At 36.9% G+C, this 26,390-nt stretch overlaps 1 protein-coding gene across 1 annotated transcript; it reads right to left on the bottom strand.

Annotated features, from left to right (window-relative positions):
- Positions 1–913: 913 nt before the first annotated feature.
- On the bottom strand, positions 914–26,390 carry GABRA6 (gamma-aminobutyric acid type A receptor subunit alpha6). Its single transcript, XM_075509505.1, has 11 exons — positions 26,353–26,390; positions 26,013–26,131; positions 25,598–25,665; positions 24,088–24,308; positions 23,900–23,982; positions 23,121–23,264; positions 22,537–22,689; positions 22,304–22,456; positions 17,868–18,127; positions 5,906–6,172; positions 914–964 (listed from the first exon to the last, which is right to left on the bottom strand). The coding sequence occupies exons 1-11, from the start codon at positions 26,388–26,390 to the stop codon at positions 914–916; spliced, it is 1,557 nt and encodes a 518-aa protein (XP_075365620.1).

Below are 26,390 nucleotides of genomic sequence, written 5' to 3'. Positions count from 1 at the left end.
GTAGAATCAGCTGATAAAATGCAGCTTATTCCCTAACTAGCTATCAAGACTTGCTTCCAGGAAGTTCCCTGGAGCCAGAGGTTTGCATTTAGCTTGATGGGTAGCTGCATCTTCCTGTCTATTCAGCTTTAGACCTTGAAAACTCCCCGACACCTCTGTCCTGCATTTCTAGATCCTGCCGAGAAATTGCTTGTTATTAGTCTGGTTGTACTTCCATAGTCGCTCTCAACAAAAAAAATTACACTATCATAACTAACCAGCTAAAGTACATAAACAATAGTTTCTATTTCTTTTTTTTTTAATATTTTGTTCTTTTTAAATATTGTCTCAAATTAAAGGAGATGAAAATGAACTTAAAGAATATCAGAATTAATTATTCATCTTTTCTATGAAAGGGTTATGAAAACATGATGGGATTGCAGCTCCCTGTCATAGGATTCCTTAACATTATTTTGGGTCAATTTCAAGTGCTGCAAATCAGTGCAGCTCCTAACCTTTCAGTGAAACCTTTCAGTGAAACCATGCCAAGTTATACCAGGTCAGAATCTGGCTTATTTTAGCAATCCTTATTGTATTTTAAAAATATGATCCTGGTATTGATGTTTTATATCAATATAAACATTCAATTGTTTATAACAGAATTAGAACAAATGCACATTCTTTTCTTTGACAATTGAACAAAATAATTTAACAAGGACTTTTATAGTAAAATCCATGTAAGAAATCTTAAGAAAGTATTAGAACCCTGTGCAGTTTCTATCTTTTTGATTTGTCCAGAGTTCATTTCCAGGTGATGTCCAATATAAACATTCCCTGTTTGAAAATGGAGAGCACCTGTGGATAGACAAATCCTTTGAAGTCCCTTCAACCCTACACGACCTTCAGTGATTTCTTTGAAACCTTGAGCTGTTCTTCAGTTGGACTGATGGCCATTTCGAAGATGCATTGCAGTAGGTTCAAAAAACTGGAAGAAAAGTTTAGAGAGAAGTTTTAGGTATGAGTTTTTAACAACTAAGTTCACCAACGAACCCACCTGATTTCCAACTGTCTCAGCAGACTTAAGATAGAACTGCACTACAAGGGAGAATCCTCTTAGAATTTGATGTTCATTACCTGGATCATCAAAGCTCAACTGTAAGTATGTATGTCAATGACTGTTTTCTCCTGAACTTTTTTTTTGCCATGTTTAAACTGAAACATGATGTAACAATACACAGTGCAAGCTTTATGAATATTAACATACTGAAGCTAAATACTTTTCCAGTTCTTGCGTCTTTCTCTGTTCTTGTTTCTTCCCACTTGACATCATTAGCATCTCGTCTTCTTCTTCAACCTGTTATGTAACTCTTTTTCTGCCATCATACTGTGTTCTCTGCGTCCAAATAATATCCAAGACTCAGCACATTTAGCACATTCAGTGACTTTGTACCTTCCTCTGCTCCCAAGCATAAAAGCTGGCCTCTGCTTGTTTTTCTGCAGTTTATCATCAAAATTTTAACATCATATCCTTCTTTAGTTTGATTCACTCCATCATTCTGTGTTCCATTAAATTAAAAACTGTAATATAACATTACATATAAAAATTAAGACAGGTTCCTTTAGAAAGAAGGTGTGTAAGAAGATGTGAGAACAGCATATGCATTGTGAATGATATGGCAAAGGTAGACTAAGTACTTGTATTCTTCTCATTAAAAGGGCACTCTTTGCATTCTGAATCAAGCAAATTTTAAAATAAGCTAAGCATGCAATTCACCTACCAAGGTCACTGTCATAAATTAGTATTCAGCTCAAGAACTTAGCAAGATTTAAAACCAAAAACAAAGCCAAAAAAATGCTGTATGACAAAATAAAAAGGTAGAACAACTTTTTCTCATTTGTTAGATAACTTTGTTCTCCTTTCAAGAACTTATCTATTTGGCTAATCTAGACAAATGTGTATTGTTTGTAACTGTATGGAGCTTTTTGTGGATGGCAGATATTACTGTACTCTACAGAAGAACACACACCACAGAAATATGCTTGTTCCATTTTGCATGTACAAATCATGGGGATGTCACATCTTCAAACTTTCCATCTAAATTAATTACAAACTGACCTTATGTAGTGAGGGAGTAAGTCCTCTTAGAGTAACTCTAATGCTTTACTTTTTTCATATTATAAACAGCACAGTGATATTGCTATAGTAAAGCATCTGTCAGCATTAGAGTTATAAAACCTTTTGAGAGAAAGGGGGACTTATACAAGTATCAGCATTTTCTGTGGTCTAAAAACTGGCATCTGTAATTTCAACTGGGGATTCTTTCATATACATATTTTCAAGTACCTCCTTTTTTCTACTTTTATGTTGTCCTTTGGTTATATTAGGTTCTAATAACATGCTGTCTAGCAAAATGCAGGCATAGAACTATATTAGCTTCATTTCTATACTTGTACCAATATAACTGTCATCCTGCAACGCTATTGCTACTCCACAATGCAAACCAGTTTACATTGAAATATCTTTTATGTATCAAGTTGCACGGTGGATGACTGCTGCTGAATGTTTTCCCACTTGTTCCAATGGAGAATAGAACCATTTAAATAAATATTAAGGCTAGAAGATAATTTTATCCCCATCCACGTATAAAAAGCATTCAGTTGAAGCACTTAATTTCAACTTGGAATTTTTTGTTTTCATTTTTTCATTCAGAGAATGCTGTTATTTTGCTTAAAAACGTAGCAAAAGATTAATTTACAATGAAAGTTTGCTACTAAACTTCCCGGTTTGCTGAGCTGGACTTGATTCATTATATAAGGAAGTACAAATACAGAGTTCAGTCTAAGATACTTTTGCTATCTGCCCAATCCTGGCTGCTCTGAAAAATAATATTCAAATGTTTAAAGGCATACATTTTATTAGAAACACCTTCTTCATTATACAAATTTCCAAAGCCTAAAATTTCTGTGTAATTAACACACTCTTAGTTTACATGTATAGTAAGAGAAAGGGTGATTAACCTGAAGTCTTACAAAAAGAAAATTACTAAATGGAGGGGGAAGAAAAAGGTACTCCAAGGAGCACTTTGAAAAGTACTCAAGCCCCAAGGTTCTTATAAATATTGTCAGATACAATACACAAGAATGACTTCTTCATTTCTGTAACATATGGCCCATTACTTAAGCCATAAGAAAACTGCTTAGTAGTGCACAGACATCCTACCAAACAGCATAGGAGAGAGCGTCTTATTTCATGCAACCCTGTGTCATTACATTAACAAGGCTGCTCATTCTAGCTGATGCTCTGAATCCGGAACGTGAAGTAAAAAATGATTCTTGTGCTTCTTTCAAAGTCAAAGGAAGACTCTGGCCAGAAGATAATGATATGAGTTGAAGATTACCTTTGATTCCAGTGCTAATAGCCTGCTTCTACAAACAGATTAATGAAAAGCTTCTTGATTTATTCTATATGCACCATCCAAAGACAGTAGGTAGCTGTTTGGTTTAGGAAGCTCCACAATGACAGACTTTGGTGAATGATGTTCTGCGCTCCAAACTACACTAATCAAAATCCTAGAAAGCTGCCATACAGGAACTTGTGCACAGCAAATTTGGTTATTTCAATGAGCTGATTAGATTTGTTTTTCTATTTTGTTTTATAAACAAAAGCCAAATGAACTCGAAGAAGTAACTCAAAAAAGAAAAGCTAATATACCTGAAATACTGCACAAAATGCACTTTCTAAATGAAGTTAAATTTCTTAACTGAATAATACTGTACCAATACTTAATCTTTTGGGCTTGAGCTTGTGATAGAGTTGAACTGGCCTTGAAGCATGCCATGCTTTGCTCACCTGACTTTTGTATCTCCTCTGCTTGAACGGACAGGCTTACATATTTTTAATATATTTTTAAAGCAAAAATAATCCTGGTTTTCCTTGAAAGTAACAACTGGTAAAGTGATACAACATACTGAATTAGAAACCTAGCAATATATATCACAATCATTATTAGCTACAATTGAGTACACAAAGAGAAAAATGTAATTTATGAAGAAGAGCTTCATCAACATTTCACATAATTGTTTACATTCTTCATAATTCAAAACACCCCAGCTGTCAATACTCTTCTGTTTTCTAAATCTTGCTGCTGGATTTCTGTCATTCTATAAGGCTACTACAGAACATAATTTCCGAGTTTGTGAGCACATTTGTGAGCTTGAAAAAGTGGCATTTTAAAAATATTTACAGTCAGCACTATGTCCTAGACTTTAGAAGTATTTTAAAAGCCTAGTTCTAATATAACTATTAATATACAAGGTTCAGTGTAAATATTTCATCATTACCAAGGGAAACAGCAACTATGTTCCAAATATTTCTAGATCCAAAATGTGAATGGTTGAATGAAATCACTGGACTTAAGCAAGCTACACAAGCTGAGGAACTGGCTTCTAAACAGAAGCTGTAATGATTATACATGAGCTTTTTTGATACTTCCCTTCTCTGATTGAGATAAGTAATTTGCACACATAGTCAATATTTTAATAGCAGGATCAGTAACTCTGGCACAAATGCTAAATTTAGCAGTGGGCAGATTTTGAGTGGCCAGGAGTTAGCAGCTGTGACCTCTTGAGAGAGACATCTGCAGGAACATTTGTAAGAGATAGTGCCTCCTATCTTCCTGCTCTCCTGATTTCATATAAGCTACTTGGCAGCACACTCCATCTTTGAGAGACAGCATTTTCCAGATCATACTAGTAGCAAAAATCAGCAAAATTAGAGGCTAGTAGCCTCTGCTTCAAGCAGAGGCAAGATGCCACCAATCAGCTGATCAGCACCGTCTTGTTACTTTGAACTGCAACATCTCTTGGCTGTCCATGAAATTTCCCTTGGCCTGCTTTACCTCTAATCTAGGAAATAAAGGTAAAATCTGCTCACCACTCATACCAGATTGCCAGCCTCTGTTTTTATTGATGTAGGGACTTTGTGCACTCAGTACTATCTAAATACCATCATTATCTCTCTAGCTGTCCTAAATAAAGCTAAATGTACCAATCATATTGACTGCAATGTACAGTGAGATTCAAAAACTCTATGGCAACGAGGCAAATGAATATATTTTTTACTAAGGAAATGGGACACCATTAGCTGTATTTAGGCAAAAGGGAAAAATTAGAGAATTAAAGCATTAAAGACTTAAAGTTTAATGACTAATCACTGACTTGTTATCCTAGACACGCTCAATTTGCAGCGCACACATCTCTTCTGGACTTCATGGATATCTAAAGACATGATCACTCTCTGCCTGTTTCAAACAAACTTAAAGAATTTAGCAGCTTTATCTGCACAAAACAGTTCAGCTATATGAAGAAACAGGAAAAATCAGTGTTAAAATGTATAAAAACAAGGACTCTTGATTCACAAACTGTATGCTGCAGTTGTCAATTCTTCACACTATGGATAAATGTTTAGAATGAATAACAAACTTTCTTGGGAAGACTGTTATCTTATTACCTCACTGAGCAAACCTTAGGAGATATTAAAGTTCTTATCTCCTTCACTGCATTGCTTCAACAGATAATTCTACCTTTCCTTACTGCAGATAGGAAGATCAAGAAATGGAAGATTTAAGATTAGTTTGTTTGCTGAGAATGGCGTCATCGTTGCCTTACACAATGTGTTCTGCTCAGTGCAACATGGCATACAGATGAGTGTTTACATTTCTCATCTTCAGATAGCCTTTCTGCATTGTACTGGGTGCCACTACTACTGGAAGCCACAGCTGATTTTTTAGAGAAAGCTATTATCAGTAACTTTCCTCAGGAAGGACTGATTAACTGGAGTTGCGAGAGTAAATGAACAATTAAAATAATATTGGTCAATAAATATATTACATATTATAAGCAAATATTCAGAAATTCTACTACTCACTTCCATAGTGTCTTTTGAAAGATAAACAACCCAGTATACCAGGTTGAATCCTGCAAATGCCACTGGAAAGAGGATCCTAGAATACTGGTCTATTTTACTTGTGCCTCCAATAGGAGGTGGTGGTGGGGCTGGTGGAGCAGCCCCTGGAACAGACACTGGTTGACACTGGGACGCTCTATTTGATATTATGCTGGCTTCAGGAGACTGATCTGCCTCAGACGTTACGGAGCTTACTCGCTTCTTCAGGTTACAGTTGGAGTCAGAATGCTGTGGAAGAAAAAGGAGACACAAAAAAGGAGTGATTTTTGGATACAGAATCTTAGGTTTTGTGATCATTAGGCTTCTCTCCACCTTTTTAGTCAACTTTCTGATTTTATTGCTGCTTCTCTACTGTAGAGCAACCTAAGAAAATCACAAAATAATGCAAATATATGGAGGTACATTTGTGGCCTAAAGCTTTGCTGTAAAAACATAAAAAATATGTGCTTTCCATATTTTTAACATGGTAATAAATGGAAGCTACAAGAGAGAAAGAAAAAGAAAAGATGGCGCTAAAAGAAGGTAATGGTGTATCTAACTTGCAATATGTTCGTATGACTGAAGTTTATGTAGATATGAATCAAATTTAAACAAAATAGCACATATGGGCTGGCTCAAGTGCAGTCTTAACCGTGGGAGCCCATTGATGAGTTTTGGTAAACACTCACTTAATGGAGTCAAGCTGTCACACTGTTATTAGTCCCCAAACTAGCTACTGATGAACTAGAAAACTGCTGCACAAAAGGAAATGGACTAACTTTACAGGTGCTGAAGACGTGAATGCTAAATTGTCCTGTAGTTTTATCTAGGATGAAATTTCATTTTCAAATATATCTCATCATTCCCGCAGCAGTTTCATGCATACAACTGAAGCAAATACTCATCCTAACTGTAATGGGACTTATGGGATTTATGGTAAAATGAAACCAAATTACTCTTATATTTTGTGTGATATCCTTAGCCAGGTCCAATTACTCTTCAGAAAGCTGTATGAAAACTCTTAAAAATTTAGCCAGACCTTAGGTACATTTAGAGTTTACCTCTTAGTTGCTAGGCTGACATGTATATTCATTATGTACCCGGTTTTATTTGTAGCCAAGTTGCCATTTTTTTTACTTTCACAAGAGTAGAACTAATAGATTTCTTCCTTGCAGAAACAGCTTAGGAATAGGATCTACCACAGGCTCTAAGCCTGCTCTAATGGATATCAGTACTTTCACAGTAGTATCAAGTGGGATGAAATTTTCAAAAACCTTGCTGCTACTGCCACTACCTAGGACTACCATTAGTAATGTGGATGCATGGCAGCAGACATAAGATGTCTGATGGCTGAGAAAATACAGAAGAATGCCTAGAGTGTCAAGTTGTTTTTTATTGTTTTGATATGAAGTACTCAAGTTTCCTGTTAATAGGGAACAATAGAAATACCTTAGACTCTAAAAAGCAATGCTAACATACAACATTTTAGTTGAGATTAAGTCTAAAGCTTCATCAAAAAAGGATTGCAAAACTTATTTCCAGATTATTGATGAAAAATCTTGTGCACAAAATTGTACAACGTATGCAGCTATCCTTGGGTTTGAATAAGCAGCTTTTTTGGTCAGCAGAACTAGATGACCGAATGACTGAAGCTGATGAGTGAAGTCTTAGACAATGTAAATAATATATGATATAACAGCATATATCTCGATTGTAACATGGAATAATAACATTTGAATGGTTTTAAGGTAGCAAAATTCTGTTAGATATGCAATTTCCAAAGTCATTCTTTGGGATTGATTTAGTGACAATGATTCACTTAAATGTAGCCCACTGTCAGCAGTTTTGGGATTTATCTTGCAGGATTTCTATGCATGGAAACAGATTTTAGTCATCAGATAAATGATGGGGTCATTAAAAGGAAAAGAAGAATTTTCTTTTCCTTTTCTTTTCCAAATACATTGCCTATACTTGTACCTGGGCCACAATTTTTAGATAAAAGACTAGCTCAACACACCTGATATCTCATGTATGACTTAAAACAGAGTTACAACAGGAACTATCCTTTTAGTGGTCCGTGTTACTGCCAGAGTATCAGAACAAGTGATGTTGCTACAACATGATGCCAAGTTCTGCTCATGGATGAGTGGACTGGTATCCAACTGAAATTAGGGAGACATGGATTGGATTCCTCACATAAAACCTCCTGATTTTAGTCTAAGTAACAGGTGGAGAGGACACCACCTTATGTGAAAAAAAAAGAAGAATAAAAGTGCTTTTTCTGTATGTATCTCTCTTACCTATTGCCCTTTTTCTTCCCCCACAACCCATCAACACTTCCAACTTGCCATAGCTCTCCTTCTCCCTCTTTGCCATCTACATATTAAATGATTAGTATAACGTTTTTAATGGATATTAAATGGCATTCATATTCTGGGGCTGTGCCTATCTGGAGCACAGATGTTTGGGTTTGTGTTTCCCAGTAACACAGCAAGCAATAGACAGATTTAAATGGAGGATGATCTACAGATGTGTCACAGAAACAGAAAGAGGGTTATCCATGTCCACTTGTGCTAATCATAATAATAATCCCACTCTATAAACAGACTGACTGACCGAGCCTGGGCTACTGCTTTCATTCAAGTTGCTATTCTAGTCCATTTTCCTTGTATGCCCTGCTTTGAACTGAATTGTAGAAGTTGTAAGGTAGCTTGTTTTTTGCTTTACTGCAAGATAGCTTGACCTTTTGTGGAGAATGAGTGGTTCCTAAAAATATTAGTGCTAAGGTAAACCTTAGCCCTTTTTATCTGCAATGTTCTGGTATAAGGTGGGTCAAGTTCTGCTCTGGATCATTCAAGCATGAATCAGGAGTTACTGTACTGAGGTGATGGAGTTAATAGTAGGCAGAACAGATGTAGCATATGGTCTGTGGATGATGTTCAGTACTGAACATATTTAGAACGTAGAGGTAGTCAATCATTGTGATCATCTGAATAGGCACTTGGAAAAGTGTAATCCTGGTTGTTATTTTATTTATAACATTTATTAAATCTCATTCCTATAGAAGGAGGATTGCTATAGAAGGAGGATTATCTCAATGTGATTTCATCTCAAGTTGGAGACAGGAAGATCTGGAATCAGTGTGTCCTCAGAACTTGAGGAGTGCACTAACAAACTTGATTATGCTCCCACTTTGGGGCCAGTTTAGGTCCGTTTCTATAAATGGAGTGATATTAATAACTTATCATTACCTAAAATAGCCTATTCCAATATTCAGGAAGGACCAGTGCATTTTACTGTCTCAGTAAAGCCAGTTTTTTGTCATGCTCTTCACCTGCTGAGGAGATGGTTTAGAATTGATATAAATCATTAAGAAAGTCCCTGAGTAGTTCTTTACACTGTTTTTAACACCCTTGTGTGCCTATCCAGCAAGTCGGGTCAAGACTATTTTCTTGTATACCACTACCCAGGATACGGCATTCTAAGTCCAAATTTATCTCAGATGTGTAATGAAGATATTTCTCAGTGTGGTAGCTGACTGTAGACCAGACTTGCTGCCCCGGAACCGCAACTCGTATTTTTCATTGGAATTCACTGCTAAACCAAGAGGAGAAGGTGGCAAGAGGAAACCATATAGTTTCTTACTACACTTGAGATCTGAACAGCAGCTACAGTAATTTGTCTACTATATTTAGATGTAACTTTTCCTTTTGACAAAGATTACCTACAATGACATGATGAAATTTTAGCAAAACACAGAGAGAAAGCAGGAATGAATAGCCTATTTTGCATAGTTCACACAGCCAGTGACTCACATAGTAAGGACTGTTTTACAAGTAGCAAGAGCAACAAGAAGCCTAGGCATGGCACACTGTGTCATAATGAAATAATGAATTTTGTTAAGTTACTGAATCCTAATTCAGAGGAGTACTCTTGCACTCATGTGGAATGTTAGTCCCATCAGGCAATTAAAATTGTCACTACATATGACTACCCAGTGACACAGAACAGATTGCAAGATCACTGTTTAATGTGAGATACCATAAAACTGGACTAGACAAAGACTGGTATGTATATGAGCTAGAAAGGTACAGTCTGGCTTCTATTAAGCTTTTGCAGCTCAGCTATCTGATCCCCTAGAAAGCTCACAGAATCACAGAATCGTATAGGTTGGAAAAGACCTTTAAGATCATCAAGTCCAACTGTAAACCTAACACTACCAAGACCACCACTATACCATGTCCCTAAGCACCTCATCCAAACATCTTTTAAATACTTCCAGGGATGGCGACTCAACCACTTCCCTAGGCAGCCTGTCCCAGTGCTTGATAACCCTTTCAGTGAAGTAAAATTTCCTAATATCCAGTCTAAACCTCCCCTGGTGCAACTTGAGGCCATTTCCTCTCATCCTATCACTTGTTACCTGGGAGAAGAGACTGACCCCCACTTGTCTACAACCTCCTTTCAGGTAGTTGTAGAGAGCGATAAGGTCTCCCCTCAGCCTCCTTTTCTCCAGGCTAAACAACCCCAGTTCCCTCAGCCGCTCCTCATAAGGCTTGTGCTCTAGACCCTTCACCAGCTTTGTTGCCCTTCTCTGGACACGCTCCAGCACCTCAATGTCTCTCTTGTAGTGAGGGACCCAAAACTGAACGCAGTATTCGAGGTGCGGCCTCACCAGTGCTGAGTACAGGGGCAGAGCAGTCTCATCTCACAAAGCATCTCTTCTCACAAAGCAGTCTCATCTTCTCTATAAAGGTGCTGCTCTCTCACAACTCTCATCAATATCACTAGAATTTGCTTATGCTCAGAATATCTCAGGAGGCTCTCAGCAAATTGCTTGGCTTCCAGATGTAAAAAAATACAGCATATATAACCTTGGCGTAAACGGAATTCTTTCTCTGCTTTTTCTGATTTTTATATGGATGCTAACTGTGATTTATGAATACACTTTGTTCTTATGTTTTTTTTCCTTAAGAGACTTCTGTAATTCATATTTGTAAAATTCTCTACTGTTCTCTGTTCCTTTGTACTGCAAATACATATTCTCACTATCAGTTTAGTTTATGACCTAGCAGTAACATGAGTATCTTATGTATGCACTCAGATACTGGCTAACTTTAAACAAATGAATATCTGTATGTCCTTACTTATCTCTGTTTTACTCACTTATGTCTCTTTTTCTGGGCAATGCAGTAAAAAGAGGTTCGTGAGAATAAACTTTAAAAGTTTTTTTCACTCTAAATGTGTTATTCCTCCTTTTCATTATAATTTATTGGATTAAGTATATTGAACTTTGCTGACATCACAAAACACATGAAAAAAACCCAGAAACAAAAAAACCTCTAGAACTAAAACTCAATGTTTATACAAGGCAGAATACTAAATTAAATATATAACATTCTTTTTCCCTGCCCATCTCATTAGTAGATACAGTTTGAGTAATTTCAACCATTCATATTATACACATAAAATCACATGCTAGTGACTTAGTTCCAAAAGAGGGAGTTAAGCATAGATTAGCCCCTACATTCAACAATGTGATCCGTAAAAACTCTGCTTAGCTACTGCACAATCCGTATGCAGCACCTTGCAGCAGGAAAGTTCACCACATTATGTAAGATCTCCTTTTAGGCATGCACTAAAGTACCTCAATCTTTACAGTCCTGTGCAGTTTAAGTATCCATCTCGTGCCAGAGATTCATTATAACCTATAATTTAGACATTTCTTTGCAAAGCTCATCTGTGGGATCTGATTCAAAAAATATGTATTGCAAACATCTATAAACAGCGTTCTGCAGAATTAAAAGCTGAATATAGCTTAGAAATCATTAATAGTCCTAGCTTTAGGCATCTCTTTAGGAATTCTAAGTTTCCTTTCCTAGGCATATTATGAGGAATAACATATAAATTTGTTTTTTTCGTGCTTTACCCCTAGTAAAAGGGTTAAATCACTTAGGTTAAATTACTCACTTGGAGCATGGGAAAGCCATGTCCAAATTCTTTCTTAACCTTCAGGGATTGAAATTCACCTCTCAAAATATAGCCTAACCATCAGGTGAAGGCGGTTAGGGGGAGAGGCTGTTACCTTATTACTTCAAAGCTGTTTTACTTTGCATGGAAAATCTAAAGAGCCATTAGAGGCAGAAAGCATAACTTTGAAAAATATACCATGCTCATTGTATTAAAATTGCTGTCATATAAAACAGGTAAGCACTAAGGAGAGCAGAGACTGGAACTCTAGTCATTCTGTTTTCAATGTGAATGTACTATGGTAGAGTCTCTTCCTAACATTTATACGTAGCATATCAGAAAAATCATATAATTAGCACAGAGCCTCTGTCAAAATATGTGTTTATGTTAAAAAGCATTAAATGTTCGAAGTCATGTTCGGCTCTTAAACTTATCAGTGTCAGTCCAGAACAATCCCTGTCTCTACATTTACTTTGCTAAATTTCTGCAGCATATAGAAACTACTTCTTTGAGTGTCTAAATGAGACAGAATTGCACAAACAGCACTAGAGAGGTTTGTTTGGGTTTTTTTTTCTATAATTTAACTTACTTTATTTTGTTCTTACTGCCCCCCTGCAAAAAAGGTATTGGGATTAGACTTCAATGTTGACCAAAAAAATGTCTAAATCAAATTAATCTTGAATTTTTCTATTTTTGTGAATGATATCAGCTATTTCCAAACCTTCCTTACTGACCTGCATTGGCTTTGTCAATCAGACAAATATTTAACTCAGGCAGAACGCAATAATCAGCATCTACTTTCCCTGTTGGGATGACAAAAAGTCAATATAATTGAAAGTTGTTGTTTGTTTTTAATAGTCTACTTGATAATCTGCAATTGTGGAGGAGCAGGAAGGTCTCCCTAATTCGATTGAAAGTGCCATGTTCTCAGTCAAGACTTTAATGCATATAGCTGTTTCTAGGATGATCTCATAAAGGCTTGTTGATAATCCAAATAGAAGTGCCCTCTTTTCAGTAACACTAGGATACTCATTAAACATACTCAATATATTCTGACGTAATTACAGAAAACTAAATCCTCTATACTGAAGTGACAAACAGTTGCTCTGCACTTGGGCAGGGTTATTAAAGAGAATGAGAATGCTTTTCTGCCCAGGCCATGTTATTTTGAAACACAGGGACAGGGCTATTGTAAGGAGAAGGAAGCTCTCCCAGCAGTATTTCACTGCTCAGTGCTGTTTTCTATTAAAACAACAGGTCTTTTAGAACACAACTGTAATTGAGCTACCACCCTGTAACAATCTTTTGTCTTTTACATGTAGTATCTCACAGGGAAAGGATGTCTTTTGATCCATGGTGTGTACTCCCTGACCATCTTGCACAGCATTACTTCAAATGGTGCACTCTAGACAGTATCACCAATTCCCTTTCCCCTGCAACTTCCAGTATTGGGATATTCCTGGATAAAGGAAGCCATAATGATGAAACAACATGATTGATATAGAAAATACACATTTGAAATGGATTAAAAAGCTAAATGCCATAATGTTTTTTATATATACGTATATATATGTTTGGTTTTGACATGCTAGAACAAGCTTGGTCACCATACAAATAAAACAGGTTTCTGTCAGGGTCCAGATGACTACTCAGCTTGTTGCCATCATATTTTGGAGTGGAACACCTATAGTTTTGTATTTCACACAGGGATTGCCTGCAGCTGACAAAAAGAGCAAGCCAAATTCTGTTCTCAGTTAACTGAGGTAAATAGAGTGGCTTTCCTGGAACCAGAACAGGCACACTGGGCCTGTCATCAGTTAACTGAGAACATAGTTGGACCATTGTCTCTCTTACTGAAACCAGTGTAGTCCAATGACTTGAGCAGAGTTTCTCCTACTTTCATTAGTACAGTAGAGCAGAATTTGTTCTTTTGCCATCTTTCTTTTCTGAGTGTACAGGCTTTTTGGCCACAATATAAAAACCCTTGAGAAAAAGTTTTGTTCATTTGAATAAAGCAAGATTTTAAATAAAATTAAGTAGACTGAAGGGGGAAGGAGGCTTTTTGATAGTATCTTGAAAGATTTTTGATTTTTTTTTTTCAGGAAGCATAGTTAATTTGGAATTAAAAAAAACCTGATTATATTCTGTAAATATGTTTATCTGGATGAGTTTAGGCCCTCACTCAAGCAGCAAAAGCTTCTAACTGGCTGTTTTATAACTCCTTTGAATTTTCATTTATACCAAAACTGTCTCCCTGGGCTTCTCTTACACAAAGCAGGAGCATGCATCTCCTGTCATACAGAAAGTACTAGTTCAGACAGCCTAAGGTTATTCCCACAATGTTCTTTAGCCATTCTTCAGGCAATTTAAGATAACAGATTATTAAAAACATATAGTCTATGTTGTTGCTCTTAATGTTGCTACCAGTACCAAAGTTCCATTGGCTGTTGTATAGCCATGAAAATTTTCACATAAGTACATCTCACTTTTTCACTTTCATTTTTACAAATGGACTCCCCAAAGCTAAGTAAACCTTTACAATCTTCAGAAATTTTCTCCATGTAAAAATACCATCTGACTTCTATAAATGCAGAAGACAGTATGCAAATGCATACTGTTCACTACTCTTCATCCTATACCTGCCCTTTCATATACCTAAAATTCTGACAACTTTCATCCACTTAAAAAATCACAAATAAAAATGCTAGCATTACTAGTGGATGAAAAACTTAACTATCCTATCTAAAAGAGTAAAAAGAAATAATAAAAAAAAAATCACAGATTAGAAAAGAAAAAGTACCAAAGCCCAGGGTATGAGAGAAGAGAAAGATTTTGATTACTTTTTTAAAAATCAAATAAAGTAGACAGTTAAAAAAACATTTTAATGTATAAGACATGCATTCTAATAGATTTTTTTCCCTAGTGAATTAGAAAACAACATTTTAAGAAGAGAGGCAGAGTAAATGGGGAGAAAAGGCAAAAAGAAGAGCAGGAGAGGTAAGATGAATTATGCAAGGGGTAAAGAATAAGAATTAGGCATTGTAGCAAACAAAAAAAGAAAAATCTGGAAGGAAAAGTGATGAAAGAATTTAGAGGCAAACAAATGGAACAAGTTGGGGGGCATGGGGCAACAAAAGGGAAATCAGGACCTCAGAAACAGCTCTTAAATCTACAATAAGAAAGAAACTGAGTATTATCCTGTGTGCCTTATTTAAACATAACTGCCTTAAGACCAGTAATGTAACTATAGAAGTACAAAGCTCAGTAGAGGATGATAATCCTGAGGAAATGGTCATATACTCACACAATTAGCCTGTGCTAACTACACTGTTAGCATTCAGATTAGCTAGTTCAGGTCTGCTTCAGCTGAAATTATATCACTGACTGCAGTATATCCATCTATGTGACAACATACAAAAGTTCTTTCCCCCTTTACCTTCACCACACAAAAAAAGAAAGAAAATAAAAAGAAAAAAAAAGGTTTATCTAAAATCTTTTATCCTGTAATTACTCCTTTTTCCCAGCATGCCTTTCTGGAATGGGACCTTTTAAATCCAACAGTTAATTATACTAGAAGACATTTTGACTATATAGTCTTTCCTTCAATTATAAGCACCCTTCGTTTTTATGATCTCAATGATTTTGCTTTTTCTATTACTGCAGAGGTGGGTTCTCATAGACAACTGGTCCTGTGAGAAAAAAGTGGTGGACTTATAGAGCTTGAAAATTACTGTCTTGGATAATATGAGCTTTGAGCAAGATCAGGACTATAGAATTTTGTGGACACTGTGGGCTGTTTTGGAGACTGAATTTACCTTGGGATGTTGATGTGATGAGGTTTACTACTCTTCTAAATCTATATGTCATTAGCTAGTTGTAAATAATTTTCTTGAGGAAATGGTTGCAGTGTACTTCATAGACATTTATTTTATTCCTAGATGCTTATTTTTTGCTTGTTTTTACTTGGAAAAGCTAACAAGTAAATATTTACAAAATGAGGAAGCTGTGTCTTCAGTTTGGCTCTGTGCTTGTTTGTGGCTGAAGCCGCTGATAAGAAACTTGAAGTCTTTTCCTTTCTTTTTCTTTTATTAATTTGTTCAACAGCAATTTTGTAGTTTGTGTTTAGCTTGGTCTGCAGTGATAGAGAGACCATGTAAATCTCACCCACAAGTACTGGAGGAGCCACAATCATAGCTCCCCCCCCTTCTTGGAAACCTCACTATGATTAACTCAAACTTGAATAAGGAAGTGTGTGTAGGAAGGATCAGAGCTATTCCTCTTCATTATGTAGCAGTTATCAATATTTTCCTCATGCTACATAAAGCCAAGTGATCTCTTTGGCTTTTTTTCTGATAGCTTGCCCTCAAAAAAAAGTCAATAAAAGAATAAAAATGAAGCTTTAGTACATTTTAAAGTTCCTTCAGTCTTAATAGTATTTTTCTTATTTTACACTATTTTACTGTTGCAATGTCCTGCTCATTCAGTCCAGAGTACTTCTCAGTCAAATATCATGATACTGGGGACAGGGGAAGTATGTCCTAAATATTGGCAAATACATACTCTCTTTTCCTCTCATTGTTTTTTGTAAGGTTTAAATGTAATTATAAAAGTTTACTAGTTAAAATAAATGTAGATATGAACATTGCAAATATTGCCAAAACTAAGCCAGCCTTTCTGCTGTCACTTTAAAATCAGTGCAAGTTTCTGCAAACATTTGCTTCCAACTCCTTTTACATTTTTTTTAGTTTCTTTTGTATTTTCTTTATATAACTGCGATTTAAAAAACAAACACAAAAGCTGTGGTTCTGAGTTATAATGTATAAAGATCTGCTTCTTTCTGCATTTATATATTTAGTGAAAAAATGCATTTCTTTATTTTATTGTATCTTACAATGTCTTCAGTTTTTTTCAATATTAAAAAAAATTGTAAGCAAAATACAATATGGCTTACAAGCACAATGCTTCCCAGTTGAAGTGAAGAACATTTGTTGATTAGCTCCAATGAGGACCAGTAGCAAGATGCTGTGGAGCTTTGGTTTCGCTATTATATGGAACTTAATCAATTATGAATTTAACGGTTTGAATATACCTAAATATTATAACTTTAACTGTTGTATATAAGAAAATGTGGAAAAATGACTATATGGTGAGTAAGGTGTTGCCCTGGTATTCAATAGTTCTTAGATTGACTTCCTTATTCAACTACAGACTCAAAGGTTTTGCAGAAGGTCAAATTCTGCTGTTCCTCTCAAAAAGGGAAATGTGGTGGTAGTAAAACTGATTTTGAAAACAGGAGGGCTATAGTGATAAATATATTAACATATGTTGTGAGACAGCATTAATTACTTAGACTGAGATGTAAGGAATAATATTTACAAGCAATTCTGACATACTTTTTTTGATACTAGAAAGCCCTCCTGTCTTTCGCATGTAGTAAAATCTATCCTTAATCTTTACATTTATGTTTTTCCCCAAGCTTCCACCAACACAGATTTTTTATGAAAGTAACAGATGCCAAGTTTATGTAAAGGCTAATTCCTCTTCTTCCAGATGACCCACTTATGGTATGTACCAGTGTACTACAGTGATCCCATAATCATCTGGCCAATGCACATGTTCATTCCATTGTACAGTGTCCTACAAATTCTGCAGACATACTGAGAGAACCACAGCTGCCTGACCACACTGCCTACAGCATTGCTCAAGAGAAGTATTATGGGTAACAGTCTAATGGCTTTCCTTAAATATATTACCTAATAAACATCTCTCTAGTAAATCATATCTCAAATTTAAATAAACTATGAATAAATGAAGTCTTTTCATTTTCCAAAATAAGAACAATGTCTTTGATAAATAGACATGATCCGGTTACATAATCTGTTTCAGGTTAAGATCACTTTAATATTGTTTTGCATTCAGTACTTCAGCTGCCTCTTCCTATACGATGTTTATTATCAGAAAAGCAAGCAATTACCGAGACAATCTCGTCCTCTGCCGGTACAGTTGCTGCTGATAGTGCTGCTGCCAGTGCTGCTGCCCTGGCTGCCTTCCTCATTGCTCTCTGAGTCTGAAGATTCGTAAAGTAGTTGACAGCTGCAAACTCAATAAGTGCAGAGAAGACAAAGGCAAAGCACACAGCTATGAACCAATCCATGGCGGTAGCATAAGACACCTTGGGCAAAGAATGGCGTGCACTGATGCTTAAAGTGGTCATTGTTAGAACTGTAGTGATTCCTTGAAAATAAGAGAAAGAAAATGGGGGCATTAGAATTTTGCTTCAACCCTGCTACTCTTAAATTCATATATATTAAAAAAAAAAACAACTCTTTGGTTTTAGCTGTCATCCTACATACCAGCTAACTAACAAGACTGCTAAGTATTTTGTATTCTTATGTAATTCATGTATACTGGCTTCAGCATCTAAAAGCTCTGAACAAACTTCCTTAATACAATGAGCAGACTGAAAGTTAAGGTAACTACATACATGGTATGTAGCTACATAGTGCAGCTTCTTAGAGTTGTGATAAACATGGGTATAACAAAATTCAGGCTCAAACTATGAAAGACACTTTACTTGAGGCATTAGTAAGTGGCACGTTTGGCAGAAATCTAGATTAACATACTGTCATTTCCCAACACCGATCCTCTCTTTCTCCTGTTGTTGCACAAGACAGGTCATGGCTTACAGAACCCTCACTGAATCAATCAAATTCTGCATTAAAATCAGTGGTAGGCTATGATCCAAATATTTCTAGTAATAAGAGTTTGGTCCTCTGGGCAGTTGTCTTTAATCACTGGAAACATTCTTTAAGATTCACTAAAAGTATCTTGATTTGAAAGTGCCCATAGTCACAAATATGGAAGGACAGAAAAGCTACTTCTCTAGAGCTGCTTATCTATTTTCACACAACAAATCTGGTCATGTAGCTCATGGGCCCCAGAGTGTTCTTCACATGAAGTCATGAATTTATTCTTTCTGTTTTGGAGTGTACAGCATTAATAATGTAGGATATATACTTACTTCCCACTGCTGCCTGATACGAGCAAAAAGTGCAAGAGCAAACTCATTCATTAACATATGAGCCTCTGTGACTCATGTTTACTTATAATTATGCCTGCTAGAATGTGAAAACTGCAGGTATTTAAAGACAGTAAGGTGGAGAATACCCTCTTCTGTTCTTTTCTGCAGTTGGGAAAGGGTAGGTGGGAAAGTAAAAATGTTATAATGGCATGTTGTGATGATGAATCAATATGCTATGAATGATGCTCAGTGGAAAGGATGCAGTGTCATTGCATACTGCAACATCAAGACAGGGTGACTTGATCATTTTCAGAGGTTTTTTGCAACTCTTTCACATGATGTAGCTTGCCAGCTGTCTGAGGTTAACTACATCCCAATGTCATTAGTTAACATGTTTTAATGAAATGCAAATAGGAGATGGTATAAAAATATGTAGGATCTTTACTTCTCCCAAATCTGCCAGACTCATTTTATCATATGAATACAAGTATGCTGAGATATATTTCAATTTCAAAGGTCCAGAATGAACTTTTCAATATGATGTGTGATTAGATTAGAATCTGTCCATGTGCTAGTTCGTAATAAAAATGATATATTCTGTGTCTGAATAAAAACTTACTGCAGGAGGAATTTAAACTTAGGAATAGGACTCCTATTCTATTACAGATATAGATAAGACTTCTCTCAATGTGGAGTGAATATTGATGAAATGCTCTGCACTGTAGAAAACTACTTTATCAAACTGAATGCCAAATTATGGTTGGTAAACTGTGTAACTGATGATTGTTTACCCTTGTCTTTCCACTTTGAACACTTCTTGGTAAGTTTTGAAGAATCTGTTACATAATGCAAATACTGAAATTTATCTTTTCTTACTAAAAATGAAACAACAAAAAACACCAAACAACCTTCCCTATCTGAGACTTTATTACAAATAAAGTTTAATGACTAGATATTAATTTAAAATTCCCAGGGTGACCTGCTAGGAAGGTAGAAGCTGACTACTATCTTTCTGCAAAATAACAGATGAACTTTTTGCCAGGAATAAAAAAGATTAGATAAAGGCACAAGAAAATGTGAAATAATAGCCATTGATATATGGATTCAGAGCATACTTAAAATTAGGCCTCCAATAACCATATTTCTTATTCCAAGTAATTTCTGATAATGCCATGCTTCATAAAATTTCACACACATATATATATGTATACACATGACTACATACATAGCTCCACATAAAATAAGGAATTTCATACTAGCAATCTGCTGTTCTTTCCAATGACACAATTATAAAGAATGCAAGAGTGCCTCTTCAAGTATTTCTGTCTCCCATTTTTCACTTGCAGGTCTGTGAAGAGTAGGTGCTTATGACCATTAATTTATCTTTGCAAAATGATCAGAGTATTTATTATAATATCACCTGCAAAGGATAAATGGCATCCATTTTGGAGGTAAATAGAGTTGCTAAATGAATATGTTCTGAGAAACTGGTTTGGGCACACTATTGTTATTCTCCTACTATTAATTTCTCTTCTCTCAAATTTATAGTTTAGGAACTTAGAAGTAAAACTGAAAATTTGTAATTCAAGTATTTGCAATATGATGCCGCAAGGAGACTTACTTCTCCATTTTAAACCTTTTCTTTTTTACTGGGGCCTGGAAGTCTTTTTTGTGATAAGGAATTTACCCTCTTTTCCTTAGATGAAGGTATTTAGAATCCATGGGATTTTGAATTAGTAAGGACTATAAGCTTAGACTGTGCCTGGGAGAAATAAGAATGGAACAAGGATTGAAATATTCTTTTAAAATGCCAACATGACTAATTTTCCACAATACTGAGAAAGGTGTCTATTTTACTATTTTCTTAAAATATTTTCTGTTTCTAATTCTGTATTTACTCTTCAGTATGACATCTAAGAGTTGTTATTCCAGGGTGTGGGGTCTCTATGTAATTATTACTGAATCAGCTAAAGACTTATTTGCACATTACTTCAAGCATATAGAATTGACTTCCACTGCCCACTAGGTAGCAAATATGTTTTACTCAAAATGTAGAGGATGTAACTGTATAGTCCAGAGATGCAATATAAAGCCAAATCAGGTAGCATCATATTTGGTGTACAAACCTCCTATATATATTTTATGCTTCAATTGCAGTAAACACCTTTGAAAATCTATTGTCTGATATTTTAATATTTTTAAGCACTTGAAGAAATCCCAATTGCCAGAAAATAATACTTGTAAGTGCTTAATGATGCCAAACTGCATCCCAACTCCCAATGAGGATTTCAAGAACAAAAGTGTTGATCATCCTTCAGAGGCACCTGAGGAAGTTGTGTTCACTTACAATTCCTAAAAGTTTGCAATGCTTTTATAGATACCATTCCAGGCAGGTAGGAAATGCCAATTGACTGAAATCAAATTATACACATTCTGCAGCCTGCTAAATACAATTATAGACTCATTTTGAATTATGAGACTTGCATCATTTATGCTTAGGGAACATATAACTGCCTTTTTGTTACTGAAGACACGTCTCACAAAGGGAATTTTTTGTATAGAAGTACTGGGTTAAGAGAAAATAGATAGGGTTACAAAACTTGTATGTATGGGTAGTGGATTCATGAAGTTTTTAACAAGTTTTATTATTTTTACTTAGTATTTTTATGATTGTTTTTCTAGAAACAACAATTCAGTCAGTGAAAGTGCAGTTTCAGAGCCTATCAATTTGAAGTGGGGGGGATGTGTCATTTAATAGCAGAGGACACACTAAAAATTAAGGAGACAAAACTCACAGCTTTGGGAGCATTAATTCAAACCACTGGAAAGAAAAAGGGCCCTGCCATGCAACATGGACACACCTTTTACATTACAACTCCAACCTGTGCTAGGAACAGGAGTCATCTCACCTAACTTTATCCATCTAAAGTCCTTGCTAGTTGTTTAGATACCTTGTAGACTAGGGGAAGAGAGCACTTCAGAATGAGTGCTAGATGAGGTACCTTATGTCGGATGAGATTAATTCCATCCCATGTGATTTTTTTTTTTAAAGCTTTAACTCAGATTGGTTTCACAAGAGAATAAATCAATAGAAAAATTCCTCTTTAAAAAATTGGGAGGTTGAAATTTACTCTGAAATTGTCCCTTCCTGCATACACAGAAATATTGAGGGGAACAAAACCATCACAAATAAGTCTGGCTAACCAAACATTCCGAGTAAAGAATTTTGACCCTTGTGGGCAGATTGAGTATTATTTGGTTTAATTTTAGTATTTACTTTTGTTCACTAAAACCTACCAACTGTCTTTTCCAGTCCGCACTGGATTACAGCAGCTGTTTGATACAATGTATTCAATACGGTGAATGATAAAAGAACAAAACACAAATACCAGCCACAGTTCTTGCTGGAACAGATTCTTTGTTGATCCAAAACACAACTTGAGACAGGACTACAGTCATGATGCATGGAATGTATGTCTGAATGAGATAGTAGCCTATTTTCCTTTGAAGATGGAAATAGAGCAGCTGAAGTGAATATTCGCCTAAAACAAACAAGCAATGAAAGGAATGAATGAATGGTATATGTGATGCTGAGCTGTTCAAAGACCTTAATGCAGCGTACCAAAAACTGTTCTGGCTGGAACAGATTCCTTGTTAATCCAGAAAGACACCTGAGAAAGAATGACTGTCATAATGCATGGAGTATATATCTGTATCATGAAGTAGCCCATCTTCCTTTGCAAGTGGAAATAAACTGTCATGATTACATATTCATCTGTTAAGAGACAAGTATGTCAGCATTATTTTGGCAACATATGAGTAAACATTATTGGCTTAAATCCAACATACGATGTTCTGAGGAAAGCACTTACGGGCCTCCTAGTGCATAATAAAAATAAGCTGATTAAAAAAAGGTAAAGTGACCTTATGGAAACAGAGGAGAATAATATTCATTTTATGTATTGTTTTTACTGGGGCGGAGAGGCAGGGGGAATTCTTAAGAATTGCATGAAAAATTGTATGCTTAAAGGGACCATATTGAAAAGCTATCTTTTAAGAGACAACGGTTAGATGCTTTCCAAGGATTTCAGTTTCTAAAATGGCAAAAGATAATTAAACTAATTCAGTTCTATATGAAAAAAACCTGTAGTTTATTTTCAAGCTGTGTTTTATAATGTCAACAGTTCCCACACGGCTACATCTTACCTGTGTTAGATTTAATTGTTTCACTAGATACAGTTTGTCCTATGAGGTCATACTGGAGGAGACTGGAAGACTCCTGTGGTACTTCTACTGAATGCAGGGGTCCTTTTTTCCATGTATAAATTATTTCACTTTTTGGATAAGCATCTGAGTTACAGAGGGAAAAATTACTATTATTAATTATGTAATTTATAAGCAATTGAAAAAATAAGTAGCATGATCCCTTTTGTCGCTCAAATAGCCATGGAAACATGCATCCTGCTCCAGCAAGTTCCTAACCTCATTAATGAAAAAATGCAAAAAAATCAACAATAAGAGAATGGTTGAGGTGGGACCTGATAGGCACTAGCTTTTGTTTTGTAATTTGCTGTAAAGCACATACATTGATCACCACGTATCAATTAAATATTTTCAAAATTGATTACCACAGATCAATTAAATATTTGCAAAACTAGAAGTAATAGAGTAAATGTACCACAGCTTTTATGACTTGTTGAAGGACCCACTTTGACTACTAGATGTGTAATGAACAGTAAACAATATTGCAATAAACAATAAAATATGCCTCAACAGTCACCCTTCAGTTAATAAATCCATGCGCTTATGAATGGTCTGAGTCTCAGAGGAGAAAGTAAGATTCTAGTATAAAAAATATAATTAAAAATTTCAGTTATGTCATTAAATAGTGTCCTAGGATCTCACTTCTGATCTTCTCACATGTATTACTACAATACTTCTCAAATGTATTACTACAAAAAACTGAAAGATACAGAAAAACTTACAGCTTCCAAACTTCAATGGACAAGCATGTCCATCCATAGGGAAGTTCACCAACCGCATAGGACAATCAGCATTAATGGTTAGTCTAGAATACATTATAGTAGATGACAATGAAAAAAATGGTATGCAGGAACACTGCTGAAAGAATCAAAAATAAAAGTCAACCAAAAGCAGAAGAATAGGCTCTCACCTCATTGTGTAAAGAATAGTTCCATTCTGCATAATTCTGAAAAGTTTGTTAGGAGTTGTCATATTATGAGCAATTGATTTTTTTCCATTTCTAAAAAATGTGTCTGGTGTCCAAATTTTACTGACCATTAAATTGTTCAACCTCAAAATTTCAGTTGGCCCACTAAACTTCAACCTCTCATCAGTCCATGTCTGCCGAAAGAAGACATCCATTGTGTATTCCTATGGAAAATAAATAGGTGGTTGACTTATGTGTGGGGGCCAGCAGTCCCAAGTTGCTGTGTATACAGTAGCTCTATGAAAGAACCTAACACATGTCAGTGGCATTTCATTCACTGCTTAAACACTTAATCCTATTACCGTTAATTAGTTACCAAAAAAAAAGTAGTTTATGAAAAAATATCCTATTTTCTTATTATTTAAAGAATAGTTACAAATTAATCAGTGAACAGGTAATTTGGTATGAGTAAGGAAAAAAACCTCCTTGTCCTCTCAGAGATAATAATTTAATTCAAAGTGACTGAGGTCTAAGGAAATACAAATGTCTAATTTAGTATCCTTTCAAAGTGCAAAAACAATCAATGTTTAATTGCCAGGAACAAAAAGACATGCTCAGCGCCTCTTCTGCAGCTTTCTTTGGATATTCACAAAGAAAGGACTGATGTGTGAGTGAGTCACATTACAGTAAGATTATGGTGTCAAGTTAATATTAATCTAAGTTATTTTTCTCAAGGATTTTTAGTAATATTCTCACGAGCCTTCAAAAAGGAGTTCTCTACAGAAGCTGCTTAGGAAATGGAGCTAAGCCTTGGCCAGAGGCAAATGTGTAAGAAGGCAAGGTTATGCCTTCCCTTAGATTGACTGATGAAGAGGTGAAAATACTTTTGGTTGTATCTTGGTGCCCACAGTTCCTTGCCTGCAAACTGGACTGCAGGCTCAGGTGAGCAGGTATTGGAGGAAGCGTACAAGGGCAAAAATAGCAATCAACGTAAATTTCCAGAATGAGAACAGCAATGCCACCTTTACTCCAATGGCTTAACATTTTCCTGGGGCTGCTGCTGTACTTGATGGAGCTCATCCAAGTCTGCAGCTACCTGAATTTGGGGGGACCCAGCATAACAGGGGGTGCCCCCATAATAAAGGGGCAGCTGTCTCAGAAATAGCAGGATGCCCCTGCAGCTGCTCATTAGGTTGTCTCCTACCACACAGCCTTCCTGCAAAACTATGTGTTGGGCCACAGATGCTTACAATCTTCTTAACGAGGTTAAAGAGGTATTTTAACCTCCCATCTGTGCCCTCACCTGAGGCTAGCATGGCTCTCAGTGCCTAGCCTCGGGTCTGGGCCACCCTGGCTGGCCCTGCTAGGGAAATAGCTATATGCAGCTCTAGCCAAAATGCTGTGCTGGGCCCTAGAGATTGTCAAGAAGATTAAGCCTCGTAATCTGCTTTAATGACGGTCAACTCAGATACCACCGTAATGAATCCCGGGAAAGGAGAGCAGGGGCCCTTACCATCTCCACGTCGGACACCGGCCCAAAGCTGGTCACGTAGATGTCCGTTTTGACTTCTGTCACGGCGCCTGTGGGACACGGAGACGAGCTGGGAGGGTAGCGGAGTCAGGGGTAGCGGGGAGCGGCTCCCCACGGCGGGAGCCCTCAGGGCCGCGGTGCGAGCGCAGCACCGAGGCCGCCCCGCAAGAACCGGCGGGCAGGGGGCTGGCGGGGCACGGGAAACTTTCCTCCTTTGCCGCCCGCCTCTTGAGTTCACCGCCTCCCTCCTGCCGGGTTCGGGACGGGACCCTCCTCGCCGCGCCCGCTCGGGCAACCCCCTCCCTCGGGAGCTGGAGAGCTCCCGCTCGCCCTCCCTCACCGAGCCGTGTGCTCTCAGGCTCCCCGAGTCCCCGAGGGGACAGGAGTTTCCCTCTACCTCCAACTCCCGGTCGAAGCCTGTTGTCGTAGCCGTCCAACAACTTGTCGAGGATCCGAGTGATGTTTTCCGAGTAGAGGTCCCCCCCGTCGCCCTGGCCCCCCAGCGCCTTCTCTATGCTGCGAAGAGAGGCGAGTCCCGCCGTTAGCCCCCTCGCCTCAGCTCTCCCGCCGGACTCGCGCCTCCGTCCCCTCGCCTCAGCCCTCCCGCCAAACTCGCGCCTCCAGGGGAGAACAGAGGAAGAAGAGGGCCCGGCCCCCCCTCGGCTGCTCCTCCGGGCTGCCGCGGGGCTTGAGGGAGCCTTTAGGGGTCGGTGGGGGTGGGGGGAGAGCTCACTCACCTCACAGCGACGCATACCCAGGCGATGAGCAGAGCCAT

Source organism: Mycteria americana, chromosome 8 (genome assembly GCF_035582795.1).
Source record: "Mycteria americana isolate JAX WOST 10 ecotype Jacksonville Zoo and Gardens chromosome 8, USCA_MyAme_1.0, whole genome shotgun sequence".
In the NCBI taxonomy this organism is placed as follows: domain Eukaryota; kingdom Metazoa; phylum Chordata; class Aves; order Ciconiiformes; family Ciconiidae; genus Mycteria; species Mycteria americana.
Note: the sequence above shows the minus strand (reverse complement) of the source record. Positions and strands in the feature narration are given on the sequence as shown.